Source organism: Rhinolophus hipposideros (genome assembly GCF_964194185.1).
Source record: "Rhinolophus hipposideros genome assembly, chromosome: 21".
Lineage (NCBI taxonomy): Eukaryota > Metazoa > Chordata > Mammalia > Chiroptera > Rhinolophidae > Rhinolophus > Rhinolophus hipposideros.
Window position 1 is genome coordinate 30,030,471 of NC_138067.1, and position 18,852 is coordinate 30,049,322.

Consider the following 18,852-nt stretch of genomic DNA (forward strand, 5'->3'; position numbering starts at 1 on the left):
GGTGGCCTCCCGCAGGTGAGAGAGCCAGGCCTGCGGGGCGTTTGGGCCTCATCGCCTCCATCCCCTGCCCTTTCCTCTTCCGGCACCGCAGCCCGGGTCCCGGGGCTCCTCCTCGGCGCCCAGCAGGCCGGCAGCCGCGGCGGAGGAGCAGGCTCCGCGCCCACCCCGGCGGCTCCCGCCGCGCACGCCCACCTGTCGGCCGCGCAGGCGCAGCGCGCTCCCGGCGCGCCCGGCGTCTCCGCGCCCCGCGGCGCGTGGCCAGTGCGCAGGCGCGGCGGCCGATGCGAGTGTGTATGTGCGGGCGACAAGATGGCGGCGGCAGGGGTAGCAGCGTGAGGAGTCGGACGAGCGTGGAGGCTCATTGAAACGGGCCGCCATGGCCCTCCACGGTCCACAGGTAGCCGCTGGCCCGCGCCCTCGGCAGGAAGGGGCCCTGAGCCGCCGGCGGCCGGGCACCGGGGCGGGCGGCGGGCGAGCACCCGCACCCTGGCCGGGAGCGAGCGTGGGGAGTGGGGGAGGGCGCCGGGACACGCTGCCCGGGAGTAGGCCCCGAGCCTCCCGCCGCCTCCGACTCTCGGCCTCCCACAGCCCCGGTTCGGCCCGCGCCAGGTCCCGCTGGGCCCCCCTCTCGAGGGAACAGAGGAGAGGGGGCGTCCGGGCCGCCTCGGAGAGGGCGTGGGAGGCACGAAGGGGTTAACCTCCGGGGGTGGACCGCGCCGGCGGGGCCGTGGGGCGCTGGTCGCCCCCAGAAGCAGCCCGGGGGCTTCGGGAGGCCCCCGGCGTGGCAGAGGCATCCGAGCGCGGCGGTGGCCCCTCCGCCCGGAGCGAGCACCCAGATTTGGGGGGGCCCCGGTGACCCCCCGCTTTCAGAGGTTGCTTTCTTAGCCTGGTGGACCTCGGAGGGCGGGGAGGCGTGCTGCTTTTCTGGGTTTGAGACTTCAGCCGCCGAGGAGCAGCCTTTACGTTACTGTTGCAAAGAAAACTCGAGATGAGTCGCAGGACCGCACTTTTACTTGCGTTTGAGTGACATCTTTTGCTCCCGAATCCACCCCGCGTGGATGGCACGCACGCTGTCACCGCAGGAGCTAAAGCTCAGGGGCCTGTCGGTGATCCTGCACTCGTGGAAAGAAAGGAAAAGACACCTTTCGCTTTTAGGGGGCTGTGAGTGTCGGGTTGAGCTCGTGGCTCCGGCCCCCCCCCCCCCCCCCCCCGTCTATCACTCGGAATAAAACATCGGCCCGTCCGTCGTAGTGTTTGTCAAGCTTGCTGCAGACCGCGGATTTATTGATACATGATCCCTAGAAATTATCGCACGCTTTTATACCAGTTCAGTGTCCTTTTGTATTAAATGTGGGGAAATGAAAGTGGTTATTGGGGAAAACGGGTGGCGGGTAAATCCTAACCCTTTTTTATAAGCTGTTGGGTTTTCGTTGCTCTTTTGGAAACGAAGTCGATTTTAATAAGGTAACTAACGCGTGCGTGGAATTTAAAACGCGAAGACTTTTTGGTGTGTGTGTGAAAAATGAGATCTCAGAGGAAGCTGCAGTTTCTGTAAACTTTTGGTACTTTAGTTTGCACTAGAAGTTTCCCCCTTTAACTTGCGGTTCATGTGTACATTTACTTTGTATTTAGTGTAGTTCTTTGCACAGAAAAGGGGCTGAGTAGTTGAATAAGTTTTACAAATGTGTAATTAAAAGGTTTTACGAGTTTTGGTCTTTGCCGTTTCCTCAACTTAAATATTATTGTAAATAGTTTATTAAAATAAGCATGGACAAGTAAAAGGTTCATTGTGAACTAATATAATATTCTTAGTGATTTTGAAATGGAATCGTGTGGGCATAATTCACTTCCATTATAAGCACCAATCACGACGCAGAATTGATTGAAATGTTAATTAGTGGTGATAATATGTAAACTTAATTGTAATTTTACTTGTTCTCATTGTCCTAGTATTTATGTTTTATACAACAATATGGCCTATACACATCTTTAGAAAATAGGGAGTGGCAGAAATTTGAACATAAATGTTAGCAGCACTTTGGGTTTATTCTTTCAAAGTGATTTTTAAATGCTTTTGAGTTCTAGCGTGGAGAAGCTAACAAAGGAAATAGTATGACTGTTTCTCGTAACTTTTTAAAACAATAGTAATGAAAACAAGTAATGAAATCATATGTGACAGGATTTAATGATGGGATCCTGCTTGAGTCAGGCTGAGTGTTTTAATAAATTCGTTCTATTCAGTAACCTACTGTCTTGAGAGTCCTGCAGCTTTAATTGCCATTTATTCATTAATTCAACAAATATTGATTGAACATTTACACTGTGCTAAGCAGATACGCATGTTGCTTGTTTACTGTTGGGAATGACAACCACAAATGAACAGTAAGGGTCCTATTTTGGAATTGGATTGTTAAGGTTACAATTTAAAGATTTTGTATAGATTGTATTTTATTTCCATACTGTTGATTGAACCGTGTTCTCTGGATTGACATGAAACAGTGCAAAACTCAGAAACGTTTCTAATGTGAATAGTTTTCAACATTTTAACAAATACAAATGATGATCTTTGACCATTTAAGTGTAAGTATATCTCTAATTTGTGAGTATTTTTTGTCATGAGGGAACTGATTAAATGATTTGGTATAATTAACTTGAACTGATCAGTTCTGCCTTAAACCAGAAGAAATTTTGTGATCATTGAAGTTAATTACAGTGAAATCCCCACAATAATGCTTCCTGCACCGTATTTGGATATCATGTGGCTGCTCCTGTCCTGGTCCTCTGTAGCAGGCTCACCCCAGTCTTTCAATTGCCTCTAAATAGTGAGCCCCCCATATTTTACACTATGGAATTTCTTGGATCCAATTTACAGCATGTGGCAGAGTGTTTCCTCGTTATTGAATATCTTTATAGCTGATAGCGGTGTTAGTAATTTTTTCTTTTTTTGCAATTAAAACAATTTTTTTATTGGAGAACAGTGTGTTTCTCCAAGGGCCATCAGCTCCAAGTTGTCCTTCAATCTAGTTGTGGAGGGCGCAGCTCAACTCCAGTTGCCGTTTTCAATCTTTAGTTGCAGGGGGTGCAGCCCACCATCCTATGTGGAAATTGAACCAGCAACCCTGTGGTTGAGAGCTCGCTCCCTAACCAACTGACCCATCTGGACGCCCCTCCGGAAGCTCAGCGGCAGCTTGTTGTCTTCAATCTAGCTGTGGAGGATGCAGTTCCTTGGTCCATGGTCGGAATCGAACTGTCAACCCTGTTGTTCAGAGCTCGCACTCTAACCAACTGAGCCATCCAGACGCCCCTGTATTAGTAATTCTTGAAAGAGATACATTTTATTGGAGTCTCACATAGTGAGCAGTTGAAGTAAATAAAATCTGAATACAAGATAGTTGGAGATAACTAGTTTTCCTTTGCATAGTGATGGCAAAATCTTGAAACATGTCCTAAGACTAGATACGCTATTTAAAGTTTATGCGTTGAGGGTTGCCTCAGTCGATTCTACAGACCAGCAGTGCAGATGAGCCGTATCCAAGGCCTAGCCCTTATCCTCTGGAGCCCATCTTAGGACCACGTGTACTGAAATTACAGTGAATAATAAGTGGACCCATCTCTTTCTAAATTCTTCTCGAGATCAAAGGTTAGGACATGTATTCCAGAGCTTTTTTATGTAGAACGGACATGATTTAATAGTGTTCACACAGGAAAACTTACAGGAGAAAAGGATTACAAAGCTTAATGATTACTAATGCCAAGCCTAGTGGCACATTTACTTTGTGCTCTGCTCAGAATATACTATTCAGGTCATTGAGAAAAGTTGTATCATCTCTACTTGAGTTAGTTACAGCAAGATTATTTTTTTGTTTGTTTTTGTGTTTTTACAAATTTCAGACAGTAAGTACTTGCTGTTAATGGATCTGGTTTTTCAAGTGGCACATTAAAGGTGGTTGCTGAGGACACTTCTTACTGATAATATACTAAAGTATGAAAAATAGTCAGAAAAGCTTGCTTTTGAATTTGTAATTAGGCCGTTACATTTCTATTTACTGCCACACATGCAAGAATCACTGTGGCACAAAACAGATAAATCTGTGCAATGGAATTTACTGGCCTTGGGCCATGGGATTACTGTCATTTGTCACTTTCGTGCTATTTCAGCAGTGTAGAGGTTCATTTCCAAAGACTTAACATGTGCTTGGACTGCAGTTTTCCTGTTTGTTGAAGTTATTGATCTCCCAGAAAGTCTGTCTGTCCATACAGGCTGAATTAAGAACTAGCATAGGCAAAATAAAGGTGGCCCGAGGGGCATGGTATGTTCAGCGTATTTGTTTCAAGGATCAGAAATTGTAGAATCTATTAACTGTGTTTCCCCGAAAATAAGACCTAGCCAGACAATCAGCTCTAATGCATCTTTGGGAGCAAAAATTAATATGACCCGATATTATATTGTATTGTATTGTATTAAGACCCGGTCTTATAGTAAAATAAGACCGGGTCTTATATTAATTTTTGCTCCAAAAGACGCATTAGAGCTGATTGCCTGGCTAGGTCTTATTTTCGGGGAAACGGTATGAACCTAAATGTGGAGTCTTCAGAATGTAGACTTTTCGTGAGCTGGCTACTTCCCGTGTATTTGAAAGCTCCTCTTCTGTGACACATTTTCAGTAGAATACCTGAGAAAACAGAAGCTGTCAGTCAGTTAACTCCATTCTGCCCTGTCTTGAAACGCGTCATGCTTTGGTTGCCCTTTCTTGGGAATAGAGTAGGTGAGATATAGAGGTAGAAGAGTGTGCTATAGGGCTGGGAGAGAAAGGTAGCACAGAGAGGATTAAATCATATCTTCCTAGACTTTCTTTCTGGCTTACTTGAAAATTGTTAGATGATAATATACATATAGAATGCCACCGAGTGTCTACATAGTCATGATGGCTATTCTTGCGATCCGCAGGTCCATGCCATTTTGGGCTTTGTCTGCAGCTTTATTGGTGGTTGTTTTTACGATCAATTCTCAATTTACTTTTCTGGCATCAGCTCTAGGGCCATCTCCTAAGCCTTCACTCTCATTCAGGAGTCTCACAACGAGGACACTACAATTGAAAGTGCTTCTTAATAGGCTGGTGTCCCTACTCTTGTGCCTTCTTGATATTTACATCTAGCACCCTCCCTCCCCCTTATATCTGATGGTGGTAGATCTTTGTCTCCACATTGGTCTTTGTTTTATGAAGAAATGCTCCTTTTCATCTGTGTGTACCGGATGTGAATTTGTATGCTCTTGCTCTTTTCTGGCATAGTAGTCTTAAAAGTATCAAAAGATTCACAGTGATAGCGCCAGACTTATATGCTCATTGGAGCTACTGTGAAAAAAATACATATGTTTGGATGTTAATTGAATAATATTAGACAGATCAGGTATGGCCCTGCTGTAAGAAACTGAATATAGGAAAAAAACACGCGTTAAGTCTGCACGAAGTGGGGCTTCATTAACCGATCTGTTATTGTGGACAGCCAGCTGGGGTAGGAAGGGAGGAGTCCCATGAATAGTGTAGCTCCCCCAACCCTCTAGCTGCAGTCCTTAGATGAGATCTGCTGGTTGTACTGGAAGTAGTGGGGATGGCTTTTTGGACCCTTTTCTCAACTTATTCTCACTGTTGACAATAGAAGTTTACCATTATTGTGAATGCATGTCAGAAATACTAATTTTTATGTTTTAATATATTGAATATAGCTGGGTATCTGTAAATTACATTTTGCAAATCCGGACCTTGTAAACTAGAGCTGCCCAGGAACATTTAATGTGGTTCTATAGTTTTGATTTGCCTTTTGTTATAACGAGTTATACAGTCTGCATTGTTTAATTGTTCTCACATACATGACAGTGTCCTTTGCCCTGGATAAAAGCATTGTATCTTACATTTTATTACATTCATTTAAATTTAGTCAGGACCAATTAACTTGTGAATTTATTTGGTATTCTGATAACTGTCAGGCGGATTTCTAGTGTTCTTTTGCGTTTCTCCTATTTTAGACAGTTTATACCTCTAGAGTGAAGCAATACCTCTTGAGAGACTTTCATCATATCTTATTAAAATAGATACTCTCCCTATTCTTTCTGAAAATATCAGTCTTTTTCCTTTTGGAAGGATATGTTGACGCTTTGGAGGAAATAGAAGAGAATTTTTTTTTTTTTTAAAGATTTTATTGGGAAAGGGGAGCAGGACTTTATTGGAGAACAGTGTGTACTCCCAGGACTTTTTTCCAAGTCAAGTTGTCCTTTCAATCTTAGTTGTGGAGGGTGCTGTTCAGCTTCAAGTTGTTGTCCTTTCAGTCCCAGTTGTGGAGGGCGCAGCTCTGCTCCAGGTCCAGCCGCCATTGCTAATTGCCGGGGGCGCAGCCCACCATCCCTTGCGGGACTCGAGGAGTTGAACCGGCAACCTTGTGGTTGAGAGCCCACTGGCCCATGTGGGAATCGAACCGGCAGCCTTCGGAGCTAGGAGCACGGAGCTCTAACCGCCTGAGCCACCGGGCTGGCCAATAGAAGAGAATTTGAAAGTGAAGTTTAATGCTAGAGTTTTCAGAGATTGTTGCCCATTGTGGTAAAAAACTATTGATATTTTAAGTAGAAATTCCTGTGAGATGGCTGCCTAGATGTGTATATTTGTTTGAGACCTGGAGTAGACCTGGGTAGATCTGATAATTGGGCAAGGAATAGCATATTTATTATAAAACCTAAGCATTACAGTAATTGACACATGGAGAATGTTGTGCAATGTATAAACTGCATGGTTTAAAAGTGCCATAGCTTGTTTGACCCCACAGCAACTTTGTAACATATTGTTATCACCATTTACACAGAGTAAAGTGAGACCCAGGGAGGTTGTGACTTATAGTCACATGGCTTTTAAGTGAGTGATCTGTGACTTAAAAGCAGGTCTTTGAACTTCAAGATTCTTTGCCTTTTCTACTTTGCCAATCTGCTTTTCTAGAAGAGACTGATAAGGTTTCACAAGTTTCACATTATGATTTCCCATAGTAGTTCTTCAATGAAAGTTAATGGAATCGATGAATGAATGAAATAAAGATTTAAATGTTTAAATACAGTAATATGTTACTGTTACTAATGTGTTACTAATTATTACTACCGTGTTTCCCCGAAAATAAGACTTAGCTGGAAAATCAGCTCTAATGCATCTTTTGGAGCAAAAATTAATATAAGACCTAATATTATATTATATTATATTATATTATATTATATTATATTATATTAATCGGGTCTTATAGTAAAATAAGATCGGGTCTGGTCTTGTATTAATTTTTTGCTCCAAAAGACGCGTTAGAAGGGCTTGTCCAGCTATGTCTTATTTTCGGGGAAATCCGGTAAATTTTGCTTGGGGTACATTTTGATAAAGTTCTTATTTTTAAATACAAAGTAAACACATGGTATTTCTAAAACATGCAAACAATACAGAAGTATGTAAAGTAAAAAGTATAAGTCATTCTTTCTCTCTGATCTTTAAACCTCAGTTTGACATATATTTCTATACTTTTGTTCTGTTAGGGCATTTTATTGGTGGTGGTTCTGTTTTATCACAATACAACCTGTTTTAACCAGATAGTCACTGAGCTGAACTTTTTGGAGCAAATCTTGTTTTTAAAATAATAGAGGGTATCTGTTAAAATATAGGAAGTTTTCTTATTTTTACCCAATTTTGCTAGGAAAGGGAGAAGATATACTGGAGGTTAAAGTGGCTGAGACCCAGTATACTGAGGACTGTGGAAACGCTGTAGACATTTCTGAGTAATAAAAAGTCTAAACAACTTTTTTTAACAAAGAGATGATATTTAGCCCCTTAATTATAGCAGCCATACTTTCCAGTTTTTCTGTTGTAAAAGGTCTGATTCAAATTCAAATTCTTGTCTATGAGTCACCTCTGCAGTAGAGAAGATGATGAGAGGACAGAGCTTTTGTTAGTTGGAGAGATTGGTAGGTCACCAGAATGAGTGAATAGTGGGGAATTGGGTAATTAACCTGGGTTTTCCTATATCTTCTCCCAAATCAGGTATTCTTCTCCTCCCCCTTTGTTTTTATCAAAATACTGCAGTGGCAGAAAAATAAAACACTCTCCCACCCCCCACCTCAGGTCTGTCTCCCTAGAGACAGCTACATTCAACCACTTCTGACTAGTAAAATGCAAAACCAGGTTTTTCAAGGGTAGCCTTCTATTCCGTTTGGAATTAATTTGTAGGACATCAGACACTTTTATTCAGAAGCGCATATAAAGGACTTTATATCTTTTGTGACTGTTCAAACATATTTTTGGTGGCTGGGCATTGGCAATATAGAGCTGAAAAGAGTTCCTGTGCTTTAGAACATAGAAGTTCACAGAGCAGTGGGGAGAGAAACAGGGTAATTGGTGAATCCTGTTTTAGGGTGGTAATTCCCATAATAGAAGTGTGAACAATATAGTCAAGAACTTTCATCCATTCATCAGATAGTTATTGAGTGGCTTTTGTGTACCAGGCGCTGAGGATGGATGGAGTGATGAGCAAAAACAGGCACTGTCCTTCTTAGCAGGAAGCTTGCTGTCTAGTGAGGGAGACAGTTGCTAACGAGACAATCACGGGAATGCATGTGTTACTCCAGACTGACAAATGTGTCCGGAAGGGAGTATAGCCTGTTGGCCTGGCCTGGGGAAGTCAAGGAAAGGCTCCCCCAGAATTGGTGCCTTGGCTGAGAGCAAGAGATGGAGGGAACAGCGTGTGGTGGCCCTGTTACTGGAGGGAGTTTGGAGCACTTCAGGAATGCAGAGGAAACCAGTGCGTCTTGAGCTCAGCGTCCAACCTTGCAGCCTTTCTTAGAAGTTACTGTCTTTATCCTGAGGAAAACGTGGAGGAGGGCATGGTGCAGCATTTGACCATAGAACCCCAGAATCAGGTGGTACTTGGGTGCACACTCTGCCCTAGGCCGCATAGACTCGAGCAGGGTCACAGTGGCCATAAGGAGATCAGGGACGGCGCTCTTGGACTTCTGACTGGGGAGGGTGCAGTGGAGAGAAGTGGCATGATCCAAGAGGTATTTAGATGTAAGATGGATCGAAAAAAGAAGAGTGTGAGTGAGTGTCGGGAAGCTGGACAGATTTCTAGGAAGGTGACATTTAGTCAGAGAAGCATGAGGACAAGGGCATATAGGGGAGAACATACAGACGAACAGTCTCAAAGCCTGCCACGTGGTTGGGAACCTGAGAAAGATTTGTGGCTGATTGATGTGTAGGGTGAAGGGGTGGGACAGGAGTCAGGACAGGTGAAGGACCTCGACAGACCCAGCCAGAGGCTATCTTGTAAGCAGGTGGGTGTCTGTGGGAAACCACAGGTTTTAGGAAGTGGGTAGCACCAGTCTGTTAGCATTGCTGATTGTTCAGGGGGGTTTTCGGGGGGTGTCAAGGGGATCGATCACTCTTCAGACTCTCCTCCAGATCTGGGAATGCACTCTGCTTACCTTAGCACCCTAAGCATCTTAAATCCCAAAACTTGGAGGGGGAAGAATGTAGGGCACACTTTTGGGGATATCAGAGGCAGATTAACGCAAGGCAAGTAGCCCTTGAATGTCATCAGTGGTAACTGGATAGAGTAGTTAGGGGAAGTCATTTGGGGACATCATTCCCTTTATTTTTTTAGGGGAGACACTGTTAAAAACAAGCATTTGTGGGCTGGCCCGGGGGCTCAGGCGTTTGGAGCTCCATGCTCCTAACGCTGAAGGCTGCCAGTTCGATTCCCACACGGGCCAGGGGGCTCTCAACCACAAGGTTGCCAGTTCAATTCGAGTCCTGCAAGGGATGGTGGGCAGCGCCCCCTGCAACTAGCAATGGCAACTGGACCTGGAGCTGAGCTGCGCCCTCCACATCTAAGACTGAAAGGACAACAACTTGAAGCTGAACGGCACCCTCCACATCTAAGACTGAAAGGACAACAACTTGAAGCTGAACGGCACCCTCCACAACTAAGACTGAAAGGACAACAACTTGACTTGGAAAAAAGTCCTGGAAGTACACACTGTTCCCCAATAAAGTCCTGTTCCCCTTCTCCCCCCCAAAAAAGAATCTATAAACAAACAAACAAAACAAAAACAAGCATTTGTGCCTTGATTATGCTGCTAAAAAATAAAATATGAAAAATGTATTGCCCATAATATCCCACGACTTGGAGATGACTGCTTTTAATATTTTGAAATGCTTCCCTTCAGTACTTCTGTACATTTTAGACATTTGAGATCGTTTTCTGTGATAGTGTTTAAGCCATGATCCTTGGTCCCAGTCTTCTCCCATCACAATCAGTTGGCGCCCTGATTGTCCTCCAGACGGACTGAGGAGCCCTCCCTGTGACCAGGCCCCACGTCTGTTCTGGGCGACGCGCACAGGTTGTCTCAGCCACACTCGAGCCGCAGAGACTCCATGTGGTGTGGTTTACAGCTTGTTGCTCTTAACCTGTTGAGTACTTTCCTGTGAATAGGATTAGCTGAAACATGTTTTGGACAAAATTTTTTTGACTTCTTCAGTCTAGTCAGGTGTGAACAACAACAAGCAAACACAGGTTTGTACTACTCTGAGAGGCAACATTATCTAACTTGAGCGCTGAGTGGAATGACTCGGGGGACAGATGCAGTTGAAATAAATACCTGGAAGTTTGGCCACTTTGAGGATCCACCCTTCAGAGTGGGATTTCAGTTTTCTTGAAGTTTATTAACTAATTACTTCCTTTTCATCAAATATTTATTCATCTCTTGCTGTATGCTGGGGTCTGTGTTGGGGTACGTCAGTTGTAAAACACAATTACAGAAGAATAGGTAAGTAGGAAAATGTTCCCCAAAGTCGTGAGATGCTCTGCTCATGACTGCTGTGCTCCATATTGTGAAATGACTCTGGCGGGCCCTGTGGGGACAGCTCAGGGTCCACCAGCACAGCGTCTTAGCGGGGAGTGACGTCCCAGAGAGCTGGAGCTCACTTTCTAATCCATCCTGCAGCCTGGTGGTTTGTGGTCAGGATGTCCAGGGATGTGTGCACACAGTTTTAAGCCAGTTTGCCATCAGAAATTCGTGCTGCCTTTTGTTATTGCTGGTCATGCATTTATCAGCTTAGGAAATTCTTGTCTCCAGTTTTCCACCTACTGGTGCTAAGATAATGACGCTTGGTTCCCTCTTGGTTCTTACCGAACTCGTGGCTTTTCCATGCCACAACTGCACAGTGTGAGTTCAGTGCCAGGATCATAATCTTTCTTTTTCGTCTGTGACTAGAGTTCTGTTTAATGAGAAAGAGATAAGAAATAGCTTAAGAAAAAAAATCTTAAGTGCGCTCTTCAGTTTTGGCTGGAACTTGAGCTGACTGTAACTTGACTTTGACACACAGTGATACTGTAGCAGTGCCCTAGCAGTGGACACAGAGTTACCAGAGCTGAGTTTGGAAAGAGTGTGCCTCTCATCCCAACCCACATGTGGAACAAATGTTTCTTTTTAAGGTGGACGGAAAGTAAACTACATTGCCTTTTTGTTTCTTTGTCTTTGATTTCTTCCTGGGTGGAAACACGGTAGATTTGAGTTAGCTTTGTTAGTCCACGGCTTCTCCATGAAAAAGGAAAGGAATCCCTGTGCACGGTGTGCATGGTGAGCTTTGAGAGCGCGAAGACTTCGATTCTGTAGGTGCCCCGTCTTTCCTCCTGTGGTCAGTCTGCCGTTCAAGGGGGCCTGTAGCCTGTTGGCCCGTGTGGGCCCGGTGCCTGGAGTGGCGGTGAGAAGACGTGGCCCTGCCTGGCTGTCTGACTAGAGCTCTGGCAGGTGCTCTGAAGTAAGTCAAGAGGTCCCCGGGAGTGATCCGATTGGCTTAGGAAGGTTTTCTTGAGTATCCTGTGGTCTCAGGCCAGAGTCTTGCCTTTACTGCACCTCTACTGTGTGTCGAATGGCTAAGTTAACTGACAGAGGGACCAGTCGAGGGAAGTAGAGAGGACACCTGGTTGTCATTCAGTATGTTCAGAACTGTATGTATATGGGTTTGTTCCGATGTTTCTGGTTCTGGCAGATGCGGAGCACAGCGGGCAGATTTGCCTTCCACGGAAATGTCATTGTAGTAATTACAGCTGATGGAGAGAGAAGAGGCGGGCTGCTCCTGAAGTGTTCCGATCGATTGGAATTTCTGCAGTAAGAATGCATGGGTGACCCTAACCTTTCTCTTAGGTGTCGTGTGGTTTTTCGAATCCAGGTGACTGACTCATATGTCAGATAATCTGTTTTATTTCATTCTTTGGGCTGTTTCTCAAAATGTAGTCCTGAGATCAGAGGACAGTAACAGTTACTAATGCAAGTAAAATGCTTTTGCCATGGCTTTCCCATGCCCAGTTAGTGGGCCATGGCAGTGATCCTTTGTTGACCTGGTCAGAGAAAATGCCCTTATCCCCCAAATTCAAGAGCCAAAGAGCCGGCAGCCTTCAGGTAGAGCGCCTGTGTGTCAGTCATGAGCTTGGAAACTTTTCAGTTGACTTGTCTCAGTTAGTTTTTGTATTTACCACCTTTGTCAACTTAGCTATGCCAGCTAAGGTCGTCATTCATTTAATAGTTATTTTTGGAGCTCAGCTATATGCCAGGCACTGTGCATACAAAAATGAGTGAGTGGGGGCACGTCGTCTCTATCCGAGACCCGCTGCTCTAGACACGCTTCTCTCCTCTGTCCACGTGACTTGCTCCCTGGCTTTCAGCCACTGTGTGGGTGACATTTTCTCAGGGAGGCCTTCTTTACTGCCCTTTTTAAAATCTCACCTTCATTCATTCTTGCTACCCTCTTGCCTTGCTTTCTTTTCAATGCACTTACCACTTTTTGATTCTCTGTACACCTAATATTCAAACATAGTTATTTTGTCCATTTTCTGTCTCTCCTTACCAGAATGTAAGTTTAATGAGGGCAAGCATTTGCATGTTCTTTTCTCTGAAACTGTCCCAGTGCCTAGAGCATAATAAATGCTTAATAAATACGCATTGATGACTAAATAAATGAAAGATACAACATAGTTCATATATTCAGGACGTCCACACAGTCAAGTGTGGGAAAGGGCTGGCTAATCAGCTCTTAAAATCCAGACAGAGTAACTCAACAGGTTTTAGGAAAATAGTTTGCAAAGCTGAGTCTGGAACTGAGTTCTGTAGTGTGAGGAGCAGTCAGCCAGGCCAGTGGGGCCAGAGAGAAGGCACTTGATGCAAGAGATCCCCTGGACACTGTTGGAAGTGCAGGGAGAGAGCTTCAGGGCTGGGCTGTTGGTAGGACGCCACCGATGCGTCTGGAAAGGCGGGAGCCAAGTCCTGAAGGTGTTGTATGCTCTGCTCGAGCTTTTTATCCTGAAAGGTCCTGGAAGCCTCAAAAGGCTGTTTTCTAGGGACCAAAAGAACCAGATTCACATTGTAGAGAAAGCCCTGTGGTGGCCACATGTGGTTTGGAGGACAAAGGGTGAGACTGAAAGCAGGGAGACCGGTTAGGCACTTCCCGAGTGATCCAGTTGGGAAGTGCGGAAGGCCACAGCACCGGCAGTGGCCGCAGGTGGCGGAAACGAAGGCTTAGGGATGACCAGGCAGAACGGGGTGCAGAGGGAGCCAGGCGGCGTGGTTGCAATGCATTTTCTTTTTTAATAAACAGGATGACATTATATGTGGTTTAGTAAAGTGATTTTGCCCCACTTGTATTGTGAATATTCTTCACTATTAAACCTTTTCCTTCAATATTATTTTTAAGTCCTGCAGAGCATTCACAAGTTAGATTTTATGCATACTGAAAACAGTGATGTTGGCATTTTTTGGACCCATTTTTTAGTTGTTTTTGATTGTGAGTTGATTCTTTATTTCCCAGAGTTAATTAAAGCACAACATTGTCAACTGAAAGATGGAGGTCTTTAATTCATTGATTTGGGGTAAGAGCAGGAGATATAATTTGCTAAGTAATATTAGAAAAATAATTGGTGCTAATTTAAAACACTGCGTCCTCAGTGGATGTGGCAGATCCTTAGCTATCAGCACCCCTCTCACATTCTTTTATTTTCAGCAGATAGTAATTTTGCAGCTTTTACTGCTTCTACCAGTACTTCTAAGAAAGTTTGGTTTTCATTAACAACCAAAGCAGTTCGTTAAGAGGAGCATTGTATACTTCCTCCTTAAAATTGGAAGGAGAGGGGTGAATGTTACAGCTAACATAAATACTACTTGTTAGGCAGCTCCAGATTTTCCAAGGTATTTGAAGAGACTATTGGCAATGATCAGCAAACGAGAAGAAAATCGTTTGTGTAGTCACACTTCTTTTTTCTTTGAATGTCTTAACATGAAGCTCTGCTCTAAGTGATGCACTTTCCTTTCTGACAGGTGGCCTTCAGTAGCCACGCTTCTGTGGGTTTGTTTCCAGCATATTTCCTTAAGTAAAAAATCCTGTAGAACAGATGCACTGACAAGTTTTTGCCCATGTAGCACTCTGTTTAATGAAACACGAGAGTTTTGATTCAGCGTTGTTGGCAGTAATTGTCTGTGTGTAACGTGGGGCTTGAGTAGGTGGTCAGGGGGTCCAGGCAGGTGTGAAGGCTGAGCCAGGCACCGACAATCTGATGGTGACTGATGATGGCAGGGAGGCTTAAAGAAGGGTGGGCACCCTTCCAGGGATAACGGGGCAGAATACAAATGTGCACAATAGTTTAGGTGGTGTTGTGTACCACTAGTAAGAGTCTTAGGACCAAGGAACAGGAAATCTTAAAAAAAAAAAAAATCCCGAAGTGTGGATGTTTACACATACAGGGTACTTAAAAATTCTACTTCTGTAAGATTAATACTATGGTCCTTGGTTCTCAAGAGCTGTTTTTATAGTACAGCTGCCTCAGTAGCCATATAAATCCTCCTTATTTCTAGATGTGCATCAATTAATTTGATTGGGCATATTTTTTTTAAAAAATCAACCATATTGTGGTATAACTTAATACAATAAACGTAACCATTTTAGTTTGCATTTGAGTTTTGGCAAAAATATACATACACCAGGTAACTACCACCATCGTCAAAACATGGAGCATTTCTGTTACCCAAAAAGTTCCCTCCTGCTCCTTTGCCATGAATCTCCCCCCGGACCCAGGCAATTACTGACCTGCTTTCTGTCATCCTAGACTGTTTTCCTCGTCTAGAATTTTGTGTATGTGGAATTACAGAGACTGGACCCTTTACCTGGCTTCTTGCACTTTGCATCACAGTTTTGAGGTTCATCCGTGTTGTGTGTAAGAATTCCTGCCCTTTCAGCGCTGACTAGTGTTCCGTCCTAAGGATGTACCACAGTTTGTTGACCTCTTCACCTCTTGATGAACATTTGTTGTTCCAGTGTTTGGCTGTTATGAATGAAGCTGTTGACTACATTCATGTACAGTCTTTGTGTACACGTTTTTGTTGTTTGTGGGTAAAACACCTAGAAGGGAATTGTTGGGTCACACGGTAAATGTGTTTCATTTTACAAGAAACTGCCGGGCTTTTCCAAAGCAGCTGTATTGTTTTGCATCGGAACCAGCACTGCCTGCGAAGCCCCCGTCTGTATCCTCATCAGTACTTGGGATCGTCAGACTTCTTTCATTGTGCATCAGCTTAAAAGGAAATAACTTTTTTGTCCACAGGAACAGGAGTCTGTGTCTCTGACAGAAAAGTGAATCTGACTACAAATAGGTAGTTCTTAGTGAAATACCTTTTTTTTTTTAAAGTAAGTTTAAACAAAAAAGAGGGGAATAAGAAAGACGAGAATGCCCTCTTCCCACTAGACAGAGGTAACTTATTTGGTGGTCAGGGATAGTGCGGCGGGGAATGGATTTTTAAAAGGTTGACCTTCCCTAATACTTTCTGGTCATATCGGTGGTTTGTTTTGCCTTTTTTTTCCTCCTAGATTTAAAACTTTGAAAGTTGATTTTTCTTTAGTGTGGCAGACCATGTGGTAATTGTGAATGATTTATTTTTCTCTAGGTCAAAATAGATATGCTTTTCAAGTTTTCTGTAAAGCTTAATTCAGTTGTCTTGATGATGTTTAAATGTTATATTTAACAAATGTTATATCTTGATTATATTTAGAAATGGAAATTGTGTTCCTGGCTGGAAGTTCTCTGGTGATAGTTAAAAACTAGAGACTAAAAACTAGTCATAGCAGTCAAGTTAAAAATTTGTCAGCCCACTGATGCCTGGGTGTTTAAACTATTGTAGTGGAGTATGCAAAGGCTATCATTCCTTATCCTAGAATTTTATTTGTAGTGGGTTTTCTCTTCTTCCTGAAGTTATTTTTTCAGCAAAGCTATTTTAAGCATCTGCTATATGCCAAGTACTGCATTGTAACTTCTGGAGATACAGAGATGAATTTAACTTGGTCCCTGTGTTTTGTTTTTTTAATAAGTGAAAAAAACTTTGTGGAGGCATAATATATATGCAGTGAATTTCACCCATTTAAAGTAAATAGTTTGATGAGTTTTAACAAATATGTTTATTTGTGTAATCACCTCCCCGATTTCCACGATTTCCATCACTCCCAAAAGCTCCCAGAAGTTTCCCTGTGCCCCCTTGCAGCCTGTCCTCTCATTTACCCCTGGCCCCAGCAAAGATAGAACGTTAGTTGACCCTTGAACAATGTGGGGTTAGAGGTAGCAACCTTTGCATAATCAAAAATCTGAGTATAACTTTTGACTCCCTCAAAACTTAAATTGTCCCTCAGCATAGTCAGCATTCTGCTTTCTCCCTCCCCTTCCCCCTACCTGCCCTTTCCCTTCCCCCTTCCCCTCCCCGCCCTGCCGCGCCCCTCCCCGCCCCTCTCCTCCCCTCCCTTCCCCTCCCCTCCCCTCCCTACCCCTCCCCTTCCCACCCCTCCCTCCTGATTAGCACCCAAGGGTAATGGACAGGAAAATAGATGGAATCTTGAACTTCTTCTAGGGCTATACTAGATAACATGCACTGAATTCATTCCCTAATTTATCAGCTCTGTTTCATGTGATAAAATTTTTATGTAGCAAGTTATTTATTGTATAATGCAGGCTCTCTGTGTTATCTTGCTGTTTAGTACTAGTTTAGAGCAAAGCAAGTTAAAATTTAACTGCCATTGTGTAATGTAACTACTTACTGTAGACATGGGACTGAAAAGTTGGTAAAAGTGGCTTTCTGTTAAATGAATCTTTTCTAATTTGGAGATTCAGTTTTGGCTCAGAGTCTCCATGAAAGCAGTTAAAGTAAATATAGCCACCTTATTAAAATTCCCATTTTGAAAGGTGAGAAGATATTTTTTGATAGGACTTTAATAGTATAAAATACACAACCCGCATGAAACTAGACACTAAACTGCAGTATTTTGACATTTGAATTCTAAGGAGGGACGCTGTCTGTGGCTTCGTCCTGGTCTGTCCATTTTGTTTCTCAGCACCTCTTTGCCTCAGGAAGTAACGCAGGGTTCTGATACCGCCCAAGGCAGTCGACGAACAAGCCTTTCTCTGCCTCGCTCTTTTCCTTTGTCTGGTTTTGTCATTTGTAACACTGATTTGCGACTTGCAGTCCACACGCACTGTGACAAAACTACATGTCGTGATGTCCTGAACCCTAAGTTTGTCTCACGCGAAGCTTATTCTCACAAGCTAGCACGGTGGGTGCCCAGTCCATACAATGAAATCAGTGAAACGCCTGCTTTACGTTGGCTGTTTGAACAGGGTCATCCCTAGATGCCCCCAAACCACACACTCCATTTTCTGAAGTGGAAAGTGCGCTGTGGTTTTCAGTAGATGTCAGCGTCCATCAAGTACTGGGCTGTGACCAATACAATTTAGTGAAGAAATTAAAATGTTTCTTCTTATGCAAGTATTGACCTGATTTTTTTTACTTACTGAGGTATAATTCATATACCATAGAATTCACCCACTTAAATAATTGTGTATTTCAGTGGATTTTAGTCTATTCACAGAGTTGTCACCACCGTGGATTTTAGAGCTCCAGAAACCCCATCCCTGTTAGCGGTGACTTCCCCATTTACCACTCCCCCAACCCCTGGCGTCCAGTCTACTTTCGTCTCTAGGGATTTGCCTCTTCAGGACACGGCATCATACAACATGTGGCCCTCTGAGCAGCATGATGTTTTCAGGGTTCATCCAGGTGGTAGCCCGTGTTAGTCTGAGAACATTTCCAAACCCGTGTTTCTTACTCCTTGTTCCATCCACGAGGTCATTTTGGAACTGGGAAGAACTTCGGAGGATATCTAGTCCAGCATCCCTTCATTTTAGACAAAATTACTTGAAACAGTTTATTAGTCCTTAATGTTTCCTCGTATCTCCCAAATTCGGTTTCCTTGGGGTGGGAAACCAGGAAGGAAAAGACTTTGTATTTCTCCTCAGCTTCTTCTTAACTGTGACTTGGTTTCATGACACCCTGCGAGGCGAGGCTTTGGGTCCGAACACAGGCGGTGTTCCTAGAGCTGGGGCCGTACTTGTCCGTCTGGCCCTGGAACCTGTGAAGTACGATGCGCGTGCAGCAAGGTGTGTATTGACCGTTGCCTTCGTATCTTAAGTTTTACCTCAGAGGCTGATCTCCCATTTCCATGAGTCCTTTTGAAGGCAGAGAACTTGGATGACACCCTGCGTACTTGTGTTTGCAGAGATGCAGATTTGGAAGCTTGACTGAAGGCTCCTCGTGCTGCGCTCCAGCGCCCCCTGGTGCCATGCTCTAGTGGTAGCCCTCCGTTTCTGCTTTCTGCCAAGAGGCGTTTCCTGTGGCCCTTAGGTCTGCGGAGAACTGTAGGTGGTGCCGGGGAACAGGAAACATCTCTCCTTCTCCTCACCTTCCTTGACTGCAGT

The 18,852-nt window shown here is 43.9% G+C and overlaps 1 protein-coding gene across 1 annotated transcript in view; it reads left to right on the forward strand.

The window, feature by feature from the left end:
• Positions 1-281: 281 nt before the first annotated feature.
• The window catches only part of USP10 (ubiquitin specific peptidase 10), a gene marked incomplete at its 5' end in the record, with an annotated part of 61,791 nt that continues 43,220 nt past the window's right edge, over positions 282-18,852 (forward strand). The window contains 2 exon segments of the mRNA XM_081032309.1: positions 282-339; positions 342-397. Coding sequence (XP_080888435.1) covers positions 282-339; positions 342-397 — 114 coding nt within the window.